General features: G+C 42.3%; 1 protein-coding gene across 5 annotated transcripts in view; it reads left to right on the forward strand.

The window, feature by feature from the left end:
• rspry1 (ring finger and SPRY domain containing 1) overlaps nt 1–14860 on the forward strand; it is a 34181-nt gene that overhangs the window by 17632 nt on the left and 1689 nt on the right. For all 5 annotated transcript variants that reach the window (XM_060923830.1, XM_060923829.1, XM_060923831.1 and 2 more), the window contains 10 exons: nt 1998–2124; nt 6106–6164; nt 6477–6543; nt 6640–6771; nt 9392–9507; nt 9583–9726; nt 9851–9962; nt 13315–13417; nt 13566–13718; nt 13833–13937. In XM_060923830.1, the coding sequence (XP_060779813.1) occupies nt 1998–2124; nt 6106–6164; nt 6477–6543; nt 6640–6771; nt 9392–9507; nt 9583–9726; nt 9851–9962; nt 13315–13417; nt 13566–13718; nt 13833–13937 (1118 nt within the window). The remainder of the gene's footprint in view (nt 1–1997; nt 2125–6105; nt 6165–6476; nt 6544–6639; nt 6772–9391; nt 9508–9582; nt 9727–9850; nt 9963–13314; nt 13418–13565; nt 13719–13832; nt 13938–14860) is intronic.

The raw sequence follows: 14860 nt of genomic DNA on the forward strand, positions 1-14860 counted from the left end.
GAGACTTGGATATGGTTCTAGGTATAGTTAATTTTCCACGAACTTGAGAGAACAGTCACAGTAAGTCACCATTATCTTTAAAAGGAAAGTAGTGTTATAAGATAAGATCATTATCAAAGACCTGTAAAGTTTCACCCCACATGACCAAAATGGAAGTGTCTGTTTTGGGTTTGTACATCCTCTTCCCTCGCCCCCAATATTGCTTTTGGTTGTACAAGCACCACTTTTAGTTTATTCAGTTGTGTCTCTTAACTTGTCACGTTTTGTGCACATCATCATCATGTTCCCTTTTCTGGAGATTTTGACTCCTTAGGGTGCGTCTGTTGTATCCAGTAGATGCTGAAATTTTGTCCGAGCCATCATCGTTCTCCTTAAGGCCTCTGCATGCTCTTGCGACAAGGCTTTCGCAGATAGCTTTTCGCAGACAGTTGTAATTTATTGTTGAGCGGGCGTGCGTGATGTTATTCACCGCCACAACGCAAGGGGGCGTGAAGTCGCGAAATCGCTAGGAGTAGTTGGTGGGTGTGGTTAGTGGAGTGTTTATCCTCTGGTTACTTATAATGACTAGAACTGGAGTCGTATAGATGTACGTACTTCCTCGATCAACCGCTCTTCGTGCTGCTCCATCTTCGCTTGTGTTTTTAAAAATGGTGGTCGTGAAAACAAAACAAACCGGGAAAGTAGGGAAGCGGAAGTGCGTGTACAGCGGGTGTAGAGTGGACCAATCGGAGCCCTCTTGTCTGCGACGCTGTCTGCAGTGGTCACAATTTTTGGGAGGTGCGCGCAGAGCGTCTGCGAAGGGGGGGGGGGGGGGGGGGCTTCGCAGACGCCATCTGCAAGGACTGGGTTGTCAGCATAAATTGGCCTTTATCTGCGGGGCATCTATCCCCAACGGTCTCTCTAGCCTCATCCAGCTTGGGGAGCGTTCATCAAAAAGTATGTTTCCTTATGTCTCCGTTATCCATCCTGCAGACGTGCGCTAGGTATTTTAATCGCTGGTGTAAGCAGAAGGACTTCATTTGTTTTGTCTCAGTAATGCAGTGTAGGTCCACATTTGAGTTTGAATCTCCAATCCTCTTTTATCGTCATTCACATTTTCTTCAGTTCTGTCGTCCTTCTGTCTTCCCAATCAGTCAGTAGCATGGATGCAAACGGCGCACCTTTTGGTGGATGCTGCCTTTTTCACGGCTGTCTGGGGGACTTGTGTGAATCGCGCAGATCCGATGAGGTTTTTTTTTGGGGGGGGGGGCGTTGGAGTGTCTGATTATAATTTCATCAAAGTAAATTCTGTATTAAAATTACTAAATAAGCAAATGCCGTTACAGTCCATGAAACATAGGAAGTATGAGAAGAAAACAGTAAATCAGAAAGCTGCGCACGTAAAGCCAATTGGCTACACGCCATTATCTGCTGCTGGCTGCACTTCACTGCACGCGCAAGGATTTCCATCAGTCCAACGCAAGTTACGTAATTGGCTTTACGTGCGCAGCTTTCTGATTTACTGTTTTCTTCTCATACTTATACTTCCTATGTTTCATGGACTGTAACGGCATTTGCTTATTTAGTAATTTTAATACAGAATTTACTTTGATGAAATTATAATCAGACACTCCAACGCCCCCCCCCCCCCCCCCCCCCCCAAAAAAAAAAAACTCATCGGATCTGCGCGACAAGTCCCCCAGACAGCCGTGAAAAAGGCGGCATCCGCCAAAAGGCGCGCCGTTTGCATCCATGCAGCAGTGAAGAGTGCTACTACTCCATTCACCGAGAAACATTAATTCCAGTGCGTATCAATGAACAGGTTCCATAAAACACCATTTTATTAATGTTTGAGGTGAATTCGTTAGTACTGGACTGCTGGCTGATCAAAAAAAAAGCACAGATCCACGTTCTGGTGCAACAGTACTTGTGTGGTGGAAATAAGCCCATTAGATATGACCTCTTATAAGGACTGCGTCTCACCCTGCCGTAACGTGGTCCTTTGTACCCTTGTGCAGGATGCTCTGCAGAAGCTGTCGGACATGTTGAGTCTGAGTGGTGCTGTGGCTCACCAGGACGCCCTCATCCCTGCCAAGCACCGCAACACCACTGCAGTGCTGGGCTGCCTAGCTGAGAAACTCGCTGGTAAACTGTTCTTATACATAAACGCACGCACACAAGCATGTCTAAGCACACCACCTGCATCTGTGCATATCCCCTTCAGACATAATGCGTACAATTGTACACGTGACGTTCCATAGTATTTTTCCTTGTGTCCGAAGGGGTTATGATGGTGCAATGAACTCCAGCAGTATTTGCCAAATGATTTTGAATGGTAATGGTATAATCCACGTTGACTTTTTTTTTTTAATGGAAATGTCATATAAATTTAATGAACTTGCTGGAGTAATGCACAAACCAAGTATAACACACACATATTTTAAATGTAGGCATTGGTATAAAAAAAAAATTAAGAGCTGTATGTACTAGCAACTAGACAGGGACACTCTAACGAGTGCAAACCCCGCCTTTTCCCTATTAAAATACATTGGGCGAAAATTTCGAAGTTCTGCCATGACCTTGACCTTTGACCTCCAAAATTTAATGGTTTCCTTCCTGGGTGATTGGCAACACGTACAAAATTTGGTCCAAATCGATCCATTGGTTCTTGAGATATCTTGCAGACACACAGACAGACAGACAGATACACACACACACACACACACACACACAGACTGACGCAGGTGAAAATAGTAACCCCTCCGACTACTGTCGGCGGGGTTAATTAATGTTCTGAATGTCCATATAAATCAGTTTCCAACCAGTTAATAAAACCATGCTAACTGGTAGCCTTGGTATCAGAAACAAGCTAATGTCGTGTAATGAGTGTTAGTGTAACCATGACCGTTTTTAGCTTTGTGGGTTTTTTTTTCCCCTCACAAATCAAGCAGGGGGTAAACACCTGTTGAGCAGAAATGTGGCTAACTCTGCATTGGTTCTGAATCCTTTCAGGTGTTCGTGAGTAAGCGCATGCATGGGGGATTTTTATTTATTTATTCCCTTCTTTCTCTCCTTCATGAGATTATCTATCTCATGTATTGCTGTCAGGACATAGTAGGGCTGCACGATTTATGGAAAAAAATGATAATCATGATTATCTTGATCAAAATTGTAATCACAAGTATTAATCACGATTATTCTTGATGTTAGGGAAATCACTTAAATTTTATTTCACTATATTCAAACAAACAATATGAACAGCTTTCAGTGCAGAATGAAATTTAAAAGAGAAATTCTGATTTCCAAATGACAAATAAATGAAATTTATCCAAGAAATTACCAAAGGATGAAGGAACTGAAAACTCAATTGCAACAGTTACATAGCATTATACTGAGGCTGAATCCAAAATAGGTCCAAATAACAGAACTTGAGCCCTTTCGAGGGACAAACTCCTCCTCACCTCCCCCTGCTTCTTCAGACACAGATTGACTCTGTTGTTCCGACATAGTTAGCTTTTCTCTCTCACCTCAATCTGTTACCTACTCTCACGCTATCACCCCTTGAAGAAGATACCGCTGCACTGAAGCTCTGCGCACTTGGCTTGCTTGCTTATTTAGACTGGTACCAAAATTCAAAAAAGTGCTTATTTAAGGAAAGGCATTTTTGAGACAAAGTCGGCAAACAGTCTTATTTTGTCAATTTGGGTGTGCCGAATTCAAATCTGCAATATGCCGAGCTCTATCTGACCTCTGTTGACCTCTAGAGGTCATTGAACTTTGGGCCTGTAAATGTCTCAGCTGAACCCAGTTTCTCAGCTTTCTAAGGAATGAAATGTACTAAAATGATTAATGAAGTTAGCAAATGGCCTTGTTTGTTAAATGTTTGGGTGCTGAATTCATTTTTCATTTGTAAAACGACATATGACCTCAAGGTCATTAAACTTGGCCTATAGGCCTATGCATTTAACGGCATTTTTAAACTGACTTTGCTCCCCCAAAAAGAATATGAACAGACAAAAAACAAATAGAAAGGAACAAATACAACATTAAATGCCAGTCCATGTGACTTACTTTTCACAATGAGAGTGCCTAGGCGATCACCTTACATAACATTGCATTACATTTAGCGGTTATTGTTTATACAAAGCTACTGAAAAAAGGACAGATTCAGCAGCATACAAAATGTGGGGGTATACAGGTTAATCAGGGTTAGTATATATGAGAGTTTTTTTGTTGCCAAAAGCTCCATCTTGGTCTCATCTGACCAAAGCACACGGTCCCAGTTGAAGTCCCAGTACCGCTTGGCGAACTCCAGACGTTTACGTGAGAAAAGGCTTTTTCCGTGCATGCCTCCCAAACCGCTTGTTGGCATGTAGATAGCGCCTGATGGTTGTTATGGAGACTTTGTGACCCCAAGATGCTACTCTTTGATGCAATTCTCTAACAGTGAACTTTGGACAACTTTTTACTTCTCTTACCATCCTCCTCACTGTGCGTGGTGGCAAGATAAACTCGCATCCTCGTCCAGGCTTGTTTGCCACTGTTCCAGTTGTTTTAAACTTCTTGATGATTCCTCTGACTGTAGATATGGGCAGGTCGACACACATCTGCCTTACTTGAATGGTGTGTTCTCTTGTCTTTCCCATGTTGAAGAGTGGATAAGAGAAATAGGCCTCTGTGTCACATCATATTTATACCCCAGGGAAACAGGATGTGATGAATTACTAATTAAAGGTTCCTAGATACTCTGATCAACTTTATAAACTACAGTAGAAATGACAGAACATTTATTTTCTAGGAATTATGGGTGCCAATAATTGTGGAACAGGTGTTTTTTTTTTTATTTATTTTTTTTTTTTTATGAAAAATATTTCTTAGTCAGGGATTTTTTTTTTTTTTTTTTAAATTGAGTTCAAGGTTACATTTTTCTACAATTTTCAGTGAGAGATTATGCTTCTGCAATAAAAATTGAATTCATTTTAAAGTGCCATTCCACCATTGGATGTATTCTTTGGCATAAAATACAATATATTTTATGACAACATGACTAGACAGAGAAATCTTTTAGCTTCAAAATGATATATCAAACATAATTTTTTGACAACGACAAGTATATTAATTTTGCGACCAAAGTCACCTACCCTTTTAATTTCCGCGCGGTAGTGAAACGTGATGTCATCGGCAGGTTCCCCTTCTTGTGTACCACGTGTCGGTCTATTTTTAGACCAGAAAACCCCCAAAGTGAGAGAGTCATTTCTCCTCGTATATGGGGGCCAAAAAAATTGCGAAAAATTGAGTTAAACTTTCAGTTAGCTAGATTTATTGGTATTAGCTAGATTTATTGTTATTATTTTTATCGCGTTCTATCCGCCATTGCTGATATGTGCCACGTCACATGGTACACAAGAAGGGGAACCTGCCGATGACCTCACGCGTGGAAATTAAAAGGGTAGGTGACTTTGGTCGCAAAATTAATATACTTGTTGTCAAAAAATTATGCTTGATATATCGTTTTGAAGCTAAAAGATTTCTCTATCTAGTGATACCATTTATATATGTTGTCAAAATATATTGTATTTTATGCCAAAGAATACATCCAATGGTGGAATGGCACTTTAAGGCTTTTAACACATCTTAACCAGGGGTGCTGATAATTGTGGAGGGCACTATATTATATAAAAAAAAGTGTCAAGAGTTGATTTTCACTTTGTGAAGGGTTTTTCCCAGGCTGCCAGTGACGATAGAAACTGAATTTGGGATTTTACTACTGATTGACTGGTGTCTCACTTCTACCGGTAAACCACCCACTCGTGTGTCCCCATACAGGATAGTTAATGCACATTCATATGCCAAGAGTGCACTAACATTTCAAAACTACAGGGAAAGGGCTGTGTAAAAGTTCTGTGCTGGCTATAAGTATGCATGCTGCAGAAACTTGGAGCCGTGTGCTGACGGATCTGCAGAATCATCTAAATATACACTCCCAGTGCACGTACCCTGGGACATGTGCCCTTGTCTTGTTGTCCAGTGGTTAAAAGTCAAGAAAAGTCTGAATTTATTTCCCTTTTGTAGCTGAATGGTGCTTGAATAATCCCGGGTGGTTGAGTTGTTATTCTTGTCTTGTAGGTCCTGCTAGCATTGCACTCCTCAGCCCAGGAACCCTGGAGTATTTGCTGGAGAGCCTGGTGAGAAGCGCTTTTGATACAACACCTTTTACAAATGGTGCCAATGTGGTTCACAGGGCACTCGCTCTGGTGCAGTTCTTCAGTTCACCGATGTGTTTTGCTTTTTCTTTTGGGTATACGGTGTTCATTTTATATTGTATAAAGGACTTTATACACAGTTTTTCTTATATTTTTCAGGTAATATACTTGCTGCTGTTTTGCTCTGCACTACACTGAGCCAAAGCAACGAAATCTAGTTCTGATGTGTACTGTTTGATGCAAATCTGAATGACAATAAAGAAAGTCTAAGTTCATTTTATTTTATATCTTCAGAGCTCTGAGGCCCACCCTACTGTAATGCTTTTTGCTCTCATTGCTCTGGAGAAATTCTCCCAGACCAGTAAGTCTCTTGTTTCTGCTGTTTGTTTTGTGTAGTATCACATTTGAGACTTTATCTGTGAAGAATTGTCATGGGTAATTTGTCTTGTGTTTTCAGGTGAGAACAAACTGACTGTGTCCGAGTCATGTATCGGTGATCGGCTAGCGGTCCTGGAGTCCTGGGCAGATCACTCGGACTACCTTAAACGCCAAGTCGGCTTCTGCGCACAGTGGAGCCTGGACAACCTCTGTAAGTGCTCCAGCTTTCATCCAAGGGGCTCGGGTGTTAAACCTGTGCACCACTATGTACAACCCCGATTCCAAAAAAGTTGGGACAAAGTACAAATTGTAAATAAAAACGGAATGCGATGATGTGGAAGTTTCAAAATTCCATATTTTATTCAGAATAGAACATAGGTGACATATCAAATGTTTAAACTGAGAAAATGTATCATTTAAAGAGAAAAATTAGGTGATTTTTAAATTTCATGACAACACATCTCAAAGTTGGGACAAGGCCATGTTTACCACTGTGAGACATCCCCTTTTCTCTTTACAACAGTCTGTAAACGTCTGGGGACTGAGGAGACAAGTTGCTCAAGTTTAGGGATAGGAATGTTAACCCATTCTTGTCTAATGTAGGATTCTAGCTGCTCAACTGTCTTAGGTCTTTTTTTGTCGTATCTTCTGTTTTATGATGCGCCAAATGTTTTCTATGGGTGAAAGATCTGGACTGCAGGCTGGCCAGTTCAGTACCCGGACCCTTCTTCTACGCAGCCATGATGCTGTAATTGATGCAGTATGTGGTTTGGCATTGTCATGTTGGAAAATGCAAGGTCTTCCCTGAAAGAGACGTCGTCTGGATGGGAGCATATGTTGCTCTAGAACCTGGATATACCTTTCAGCATTGATGGTGTCTTTCCAGATGTGTAAGCTGCCCATGCCACACGCACTACTGCAACCCCATACCATCAGAGATGCAGGCTTCTGAACTGAGCGCTGATAACAACTCGGGTCGTCCTTCTCCTCTTTAGTCCGAATGACACGGCTTCCCTGATTTTCCACAAAGAACTTCAAATTTTGATTCGTCTGACCACAGAACAGTTTTCCACTTTGCCACAGTCGATTTTAAATGAGCCTTGGCCCAGAGAAGACGTCTGCGCTTCTGGATCATGTTTAGATACGGCTTCTTCTTTGAACTATAGAGTTTTAGCTGGCAACGGCGGATGGCACGGTGAATTGTGTTCACAGATAATGTTCTCTGGAAATATTCCTGAGCCCATTTTGTGATTTCCAATACAGAAGCATGCCTGTATGTGATGCAGTGCCGTCTAAGGGCCCGAAGATCACGGGCACCCAGTATGGTTTTCCGGCCTTGACCCTTACACACAGAGATTCTTCCAGATTCTCTGAATCTTTTGATGATATTATGCACTGTAGATGATGATGATATGTTCAAACTCTCTGCAATTTTACACTGTCGAACTCCTTTCTGATATTGCTCCACTATTTGTCGGCGCAGAATTAGGGGGATTGGTGATCCTCTTCCCATCTTTACTTCTGAGAGCCGCTGCCACTCCAAGATGCTCTTTTTATACCCAGTCATGTTAATGACCTATTGCCAATTGACCTAATGAGTTACAGTTTGGTCCTCCAGCTGTTCCTTTTTTGTCCCTTTAACTTTTCCAGCCTCTTATTGCCCCTGTCCCAACTTTTTTGAGATGTGTTGCTGGCATGAAATTTCAAATGAGCCAATATTTGGCATGAAATTTCAAAAGGTCTCACTTTCGACATTTGATATGTTGTCTATGTTCTATTGTGAATACAATATCAGTTTTTGAGATTTGTAAATTATTGCATTCCGTTTTTATTTACAATTTGTACTTTGTCCCAACTTTTTTGGAATCGGGGTTGTAGTTATTCACTCCATGTGATGTCATACAATGCAGGTGTAAGTGACCACAAAGGAAAACGGGGTCATGTTTCGTATTTATAAGTTTCATCATTTTGTGCAGCTGTTTAGTGAGTCACTGAAAGACTTATTGTTTTGCCTTTAGACATTTAGTTGCTTAAAGCCTCGGTCACAACCGGAAGTACGATATATATATATTTTTTTTTTTTTGGCCATGCGATTTTTGGCGTTTCCCAAATCGCTGCTTTTTTTTTTTTCGTGGAGAAAGACGCACGTTGGCCATAAGTTTGTCTTGCAACCTGAAAAAAACGTAAGCGCCCGTAGTTTGTTTGACATGACAAAGAACCTCTGCAGCCGGTCTGCGGCCAGTCTACGGCTCGAAAATCAGCATGTCACACACGTGCGTTTCTTGCATTTTTTACACGTAGACCGGCCGTAGGAGCACGTACGGCCGGTTGTGACCGAGGCTTTATATGTGCTGAATCCGAATTCATTATGCTGCTATTTACTTTATTTGGTCAGGGTTGAAAAGCAAAGGCAAAAATGCTGCTCCTTGTCTGAAAAGAGAAAATGTATTTACATAGTCTAAAAAAAATGCTACAATTAACCGACTTTATTTATTTTTTTAATCAAAATGTCTTTCATTCCCGAAACAAACACATGAACTGTCCATTTTCATGTTTTTATTTTTTTGCAGATTGCTGTGAAAGTTAGTGTAGCCTTGTACAATTACTTTTTTTTTTCTTACTTCCATGATCTTAATTTTCACTTCATTGAAATTTATTTACACAGACGTTTTTTAGGCAAGCAGGAAACCTAAAAAGTATCAGGGTTAATGGGGGGGGGGAAAACCGATTGTGAAATTGTTTATTCAGGGTGCGCAGTGTAAAATGTAGACCTGTGAAAGAGCAGCAGTCTGCTAACTAATGTAACCGAATATTATCATCTGTTGCTATAGTTCTAAAAGAGGGTCGGCATTTCACTTACGAGAAAGTGAACCTGAACAACATCAACGCCATGCTCAACAGCAATGACGTCAGTGAATATCTCAAGATCTCTCCCAGCGGACTGGAGGTGAGCAAATACGCAGTAGGATTAATTTATTTAATTAAACTTCCTGAAGTTCATGACTGCTCATATTTCCCTCAGGCACGATGTGACGCGTCATCATTTGAGAGCGTGCGCTGTACATTTTGTGTGGACTCTGGTGTTTGGTACTATGAGGTCACGGTGATCACTTCGGGCGTCATGCAGATCGGCTGGGCCACCAAGGATAGCAAGTTCCTCAACCATGTATGTTCCTGCTTGGGTCACATGACCACATCTCAGGAAAATATATTTGCAGGAACTGTTTGAATAATTTGGCTCAGAACCAGTGAGTTATTCTGATCGAGAGTAAGATTTTTGTGTGTTACAGGAGGGCTATGGGATTGGAGATGACGAGTACTCCTGTGCATATGACGGCTGCAGGCAGCTGATTTGGTATAATGCACGCAGTAAACCTCACTCCCACCCCTGCTGGAAAGAAGGTCAGTACAGTGCCACTACATCAACAGTTCAAGTTTCCTGGGGAGCATACATGCGGCAGTGTTGTACTGCACGCTCACGAGTAGAAATGTCTGCTTAATTAACAGCTGAACAGTTCAGAATGTAGTTCTTGATAAAGTTCCTCATAAAGTTAGAGCTTACTTGATTGTTCTCTCTAACAATTCACCCTCTAAAGAGTACATGGATTAAGAAATGCCTGGACATGGGTTTATAGTTTTGTCAATCCTGAGATTATTCTTTCAGTCAGTTTCAAGTATTCTACAGCATATGATTCAGGGGAACCTACCCTTTCTTCCTAGTGCAGTGTAAAGTCACTATCATGCAGTACCTTCATGTGAGCATTCAATATTTGACCAAAAAAAAAACCCCACCCAGTGAAAAAGCTGGTATTTTGTTGAATTGCTCCATAGTCAACCAGGGATTTTTTTTTTTTTTTTTTTCATTCAATGTGAGAACTTGCATTTGGGTATTTTGGCACTCCATTGCCCCTTTTCCACCAAAGCAGTTCCAGGGCTGGTTCGGGGCCAGTGCTTAGTTTGGAACTGGGTTTTCTGTTTCCACTGACAAAGAACTGGCTCTGGGGCCAGAAAAACCGGTTCCAGGCTAGCACCAACTCTCTGCTGGGCCAGAGGAAAGAACCGCTTACGTCAGCGGGGGGGCGGAGTTGTTAAGACCAACAACAATAAGACCGCGAAAGATCGGCATTTTTAAGCGACGAGAAGCAGCAGCTGTACAAACGCGAAGTCATCCATTATTATTGTTGTTGTTCTTGTTGCTGCTGCTTCTTCCGTGTTTTTGCTTCGATATTTGCGCCAAGGTTTATGCAAACGTAGCGACGTAACTGACGTATACAGCGACGTAATGACGTGGCTTCCCTTAGCACCGCGAGCTATGGAAAAGCAAACTGGTTCTCAGCTGGCTCACAAGTTGAACGAGTTGTGCACCAGCACTGGCCCCGAACCAGCCCTGGAACTGATTTGGTAGAAAAGGGGTACATGTGAAGTTTGGTACAAGTACATTTCTTCCTCACCGAGTTACAGCTCCGTGACTTCTCAATTTTGACACTAGGAGGGATGGAATTCGGAGGAATTGCTGCATACTCCTCACAACATGGGAGTTAATGTGCAGAAACATCCCCTCAGTAAGCTTCGGTTCCTGTACCACATGATTGCAGGGGTGATAGCGTTCCGGCGCCGCGCCGGATTTCTGGCGCGCCGTGGCTGGGGGGGAAAAAAAAAAATCTAGTTCGCCCATTGTCCTGTGTCATTCTGAGATGCGCAGATAGACAGTAAAGGGAATTCCGAATTCCCTTTACGCTATCACCCCTGTGATTGCATGCACTGTAAATCAGCCCTGGTTATCATAAAGGCACCATTCAAGCTGCATCGGAAAGCCAAATCTCTCAGTTCGGACACAATTTAAAGCTCGGCCCTGTCATAACCTGTTCGAAAGTTATTTAATGTTATGTAGAATGTGTCTGCGTTGCATCAACACAACATTTGGTTTTGTGGTTACTGCCTCACATTCTTATACTCATTCGTGTTGTAAGAGTGAGCCTAACAATCGCGCATATGCATACACGTGTTCCGATTAAAATGGAGCAATAAATGGACTAGACTAAAGAAATCGCTTTCAGACATGTTTGTGCTTATTACCGAGGGAAAATTCGTTCGTGTTTTAAAATGTACTCCAGGTCGTCCCCCTTTCCTCGCCGCCTTTGGCTAGTGCTCCCATGCGTGATGTAGATGTGACGCACTTCCAGGTTGTTTGGGGAAGTTGTTGAAAAGAGTATAGATAGTTTTCACTGACGTCACGGCATTCCGGGGAATGCCCCCCCAGCCGCCATCTTGCGGGGCAAACAAAACGGACCATTGCCACTACCGGCTACGTTATCTCGGACGAATTTATTAAGTTATATAGTCAGTTTTCTAAAATAAAGATCAATGTTGGCAAAATCAAGCAAACGGAAGTATATGGATACATTGGACGACATGTCACGACAACGGTATGCAGCCAAACTGGCCTTGATTGGGGGAATTGACCCCTACGAAGTGGACAGATGCATTTTCAAGTGACTATGCAGGGCTGCCATCCATATCGTACCCTGATATTGTGAACTAATTTCGTGAATACTAAAAGTGCCTACACACTTGACGACCTCAAAGCATACAAGTCGCTGGAGTCATACAATTATTTTGTCTGTGGCTGGGTCCGCAAAGTCCACCATATAAAAACAAGTGACAGTCGTGTTCTAATTACAGCCAAGGTATGTAAACATTGGAATTTTAGAGCTCTCAACACTGCATATAAATGTGTGTGTATAATATCGAGTTGATTTAAGACAAATTTTACATCCATTAGTGGTATTACAGTACCATGTCAGTATAAACTTAGAAACGTGACAAACGAGCGATATTAAGTGTACATTACAATGTAAACGTACACTCAGCGGTTCCAGTTAGGCATTCTCTAGAGATTATTTACACGATGTTTTGGTTTCCAAAAACAAACACAATTGATTGTTTATTTAAACAACTTACCACTTACAAAATGATCGTAGCAGACTTTGCTGTGTTTGGAAGGCTGAAAATCCTTGCGGTTGATTCTCGCAAGCCATAGATTTCTCCTTTGTATGCTGAGTTTCTTTGTTTGCTCGCCTTTGTGCTCCCGTACAGTGGGAATTACATAAAAGCTCCGCTTGACGTCATCATCTGACCTATTACGACAGCCGTGAATACAACAGGTGTGCACCATTGCTAGCTTTAAATAGTAATAATGTAACTATAAATGTAAATAATATATAAATGTAACTCGCGCGTTACAATGTGTGCTCAGTGACCCTTATGGTAAGCTTGCCCCGCAAGATGGCCGCCACCAGGGAATCCCCGACTCTGTGACGTCATGTGAAAACTATCTATTGAGACCACTGAGCTCTAGCGCCGGGCCTTTTCTGGGAAATAAGAGTTTGGGTCATGGCGAAAGCGTGTGAATGTCCGCCTCGGTTCGGAGGTTTCGGGTTCGAAAACTGTAAGAGTAGAATAATATAAAGTACAGACACTTGGTGTATTTTACTTTTTTTGGATTACATTTCATTTTTGTGGCTGCTGTGTCATAGAGTAAAAAAAAATAATACATGCGTTATATATTTACTGTATGGACATGGGATCAGAATTTTATTTATAAGCAGCAGCCACATGTACCCATAGGGTACCTATTTTTAAGGGTTAATGTTATATTGCTGGTGAGAAAATTACTGACGAGGCACATCAGAAGAGCATCCAATGCTTTAAAAGCCTTCAGTGGAGTGGATAAGGAGTGTTTCTGTTCTTGCAGGTGATGCCATAGGATTCTTACTGGACCTCAGCAAGAAACAGATGATTTTCTACCTGAATGGACACCAACTTCCTCCTGAAAAGCAGGTGTTCTCCTCTGCCACGTAAGTAAACCAGTCTTGTGTTCAATTTTCTCTTGTAAAGAAAGCAGAGGTGAGCATGCACCGTGCTGTCTGAATAAAGCAGTGTGTTTTTTGTATATTAATGAATGAGTTCTGTTAACACTGTGTGTGTGTGTTCCTGCTCGTTCAGGTCTGGCTTCTTTGCAGCAGCCAGTTTCATGTCCTACCAACAGTGCGAGTTCAACTTTGGGGCCAAGCCATTCCGCCACCCCCCGTCTGTCAAGTTCAGCACCTTTAATGAATTTGCCTCACTTGCATCTGACGAGAAGATAATCCTGCCCAGGTACATTTAGCTGTCTGACGCCGTTTGCATTTTGCAGCAGTTATTTGAAAGTAGGTCAAGGCCGCATCTCGTATTACTCCGTCAATAAGGTCGTCTTTCTTATCTGGTTCTCAGGCACAGACGCCTAGCCCTTTTGAGGCAGGTGAGCATCAGAGACAACTGTTGTACCCTCTGTTGTGACCAAATGGCAGATACAGAGCTGAGACCATGTACACACAGGTACAGAGCAGACCACTGTGGAGATGTAACTTTTGGGTTAAGGGGGTACAGTTGTTTGAAGACCTGTATACACACACACATCACTGGCCACATTATTAGGTATACCTACTGTGTACACGCACCTGTTAAGCTAGCCGCACACTACGCCGATTTTCAGCGTACCGAGCCAACTGAAGTCGCGAGTCAGGCGTAAAGACTAGTTTTCGATGGTACCGACTCATCTCACAGCCGATTCAAAAAACTAATCGGGAGCCAGACTGATCGGCGAGAGTCGCTAGCAATAGCCAATCATATCTTTCGCATATAACACGTGACATCATTAAACACAATTTCTAGCGCGAGAAATACGTGTTGGTAGCACCTAATGCAGGTATATACTGTAATTCCATAGACTGAAGCTTTATCCATAGACACAGTGGGCTGGAAAGCCACTCTGCTCAAGTTGTGTGGCTGAATTCCAAATCGCTTTAACTCCCCTATATAAGTGCACTATTTAAGGCTGGAAATAATAGCTCATGCAGCCTAGATAGTGCGCTACATAGTCCATGTTGTGTCATTTGTAATTCAGCCTGTAGCATCATCTCATCTCATCTCATTATCTCTAGCCGCTTTATCCTTCTACAGGGTCGCAGGCAAGCTGGAGCCTATCCCAGCTGACTACGGGCGAAAGGCGGGGTACACCCTGGACAAGTCGCCAGGTCATCACAGGGCTGACACAGACAACCATTCACACTCACATTCACACCTACGGTCAATTTAGAGTCACCAGTTAACCTAACCTGCATGTCTTTGGACTGTGGGGGAAACCGGAGCACCCGGAGGAAACCCACGCGGACACGGGGAGAACATGCAAACTCCCCTGTAGCATCAAGTGTTTGATTTAACAGTAACTATATCCAATAGTCAATCACAAAGCTATTAAG

The sequence above is a fragment of the Neoarius graeffei genome, chromosome 6, assembly GCF_027579695.1.
Source record: "Neoarius graeffei isolate fNeoGra1 chromosome 6, fNeoGra1.pri, whole genome shotgun sequence".
NCBI lineage: Eukaryota > Metazoa > Chordata > Actinopteri > Siluriformes > Ariidae > Neoarius > Neoarius graeffei.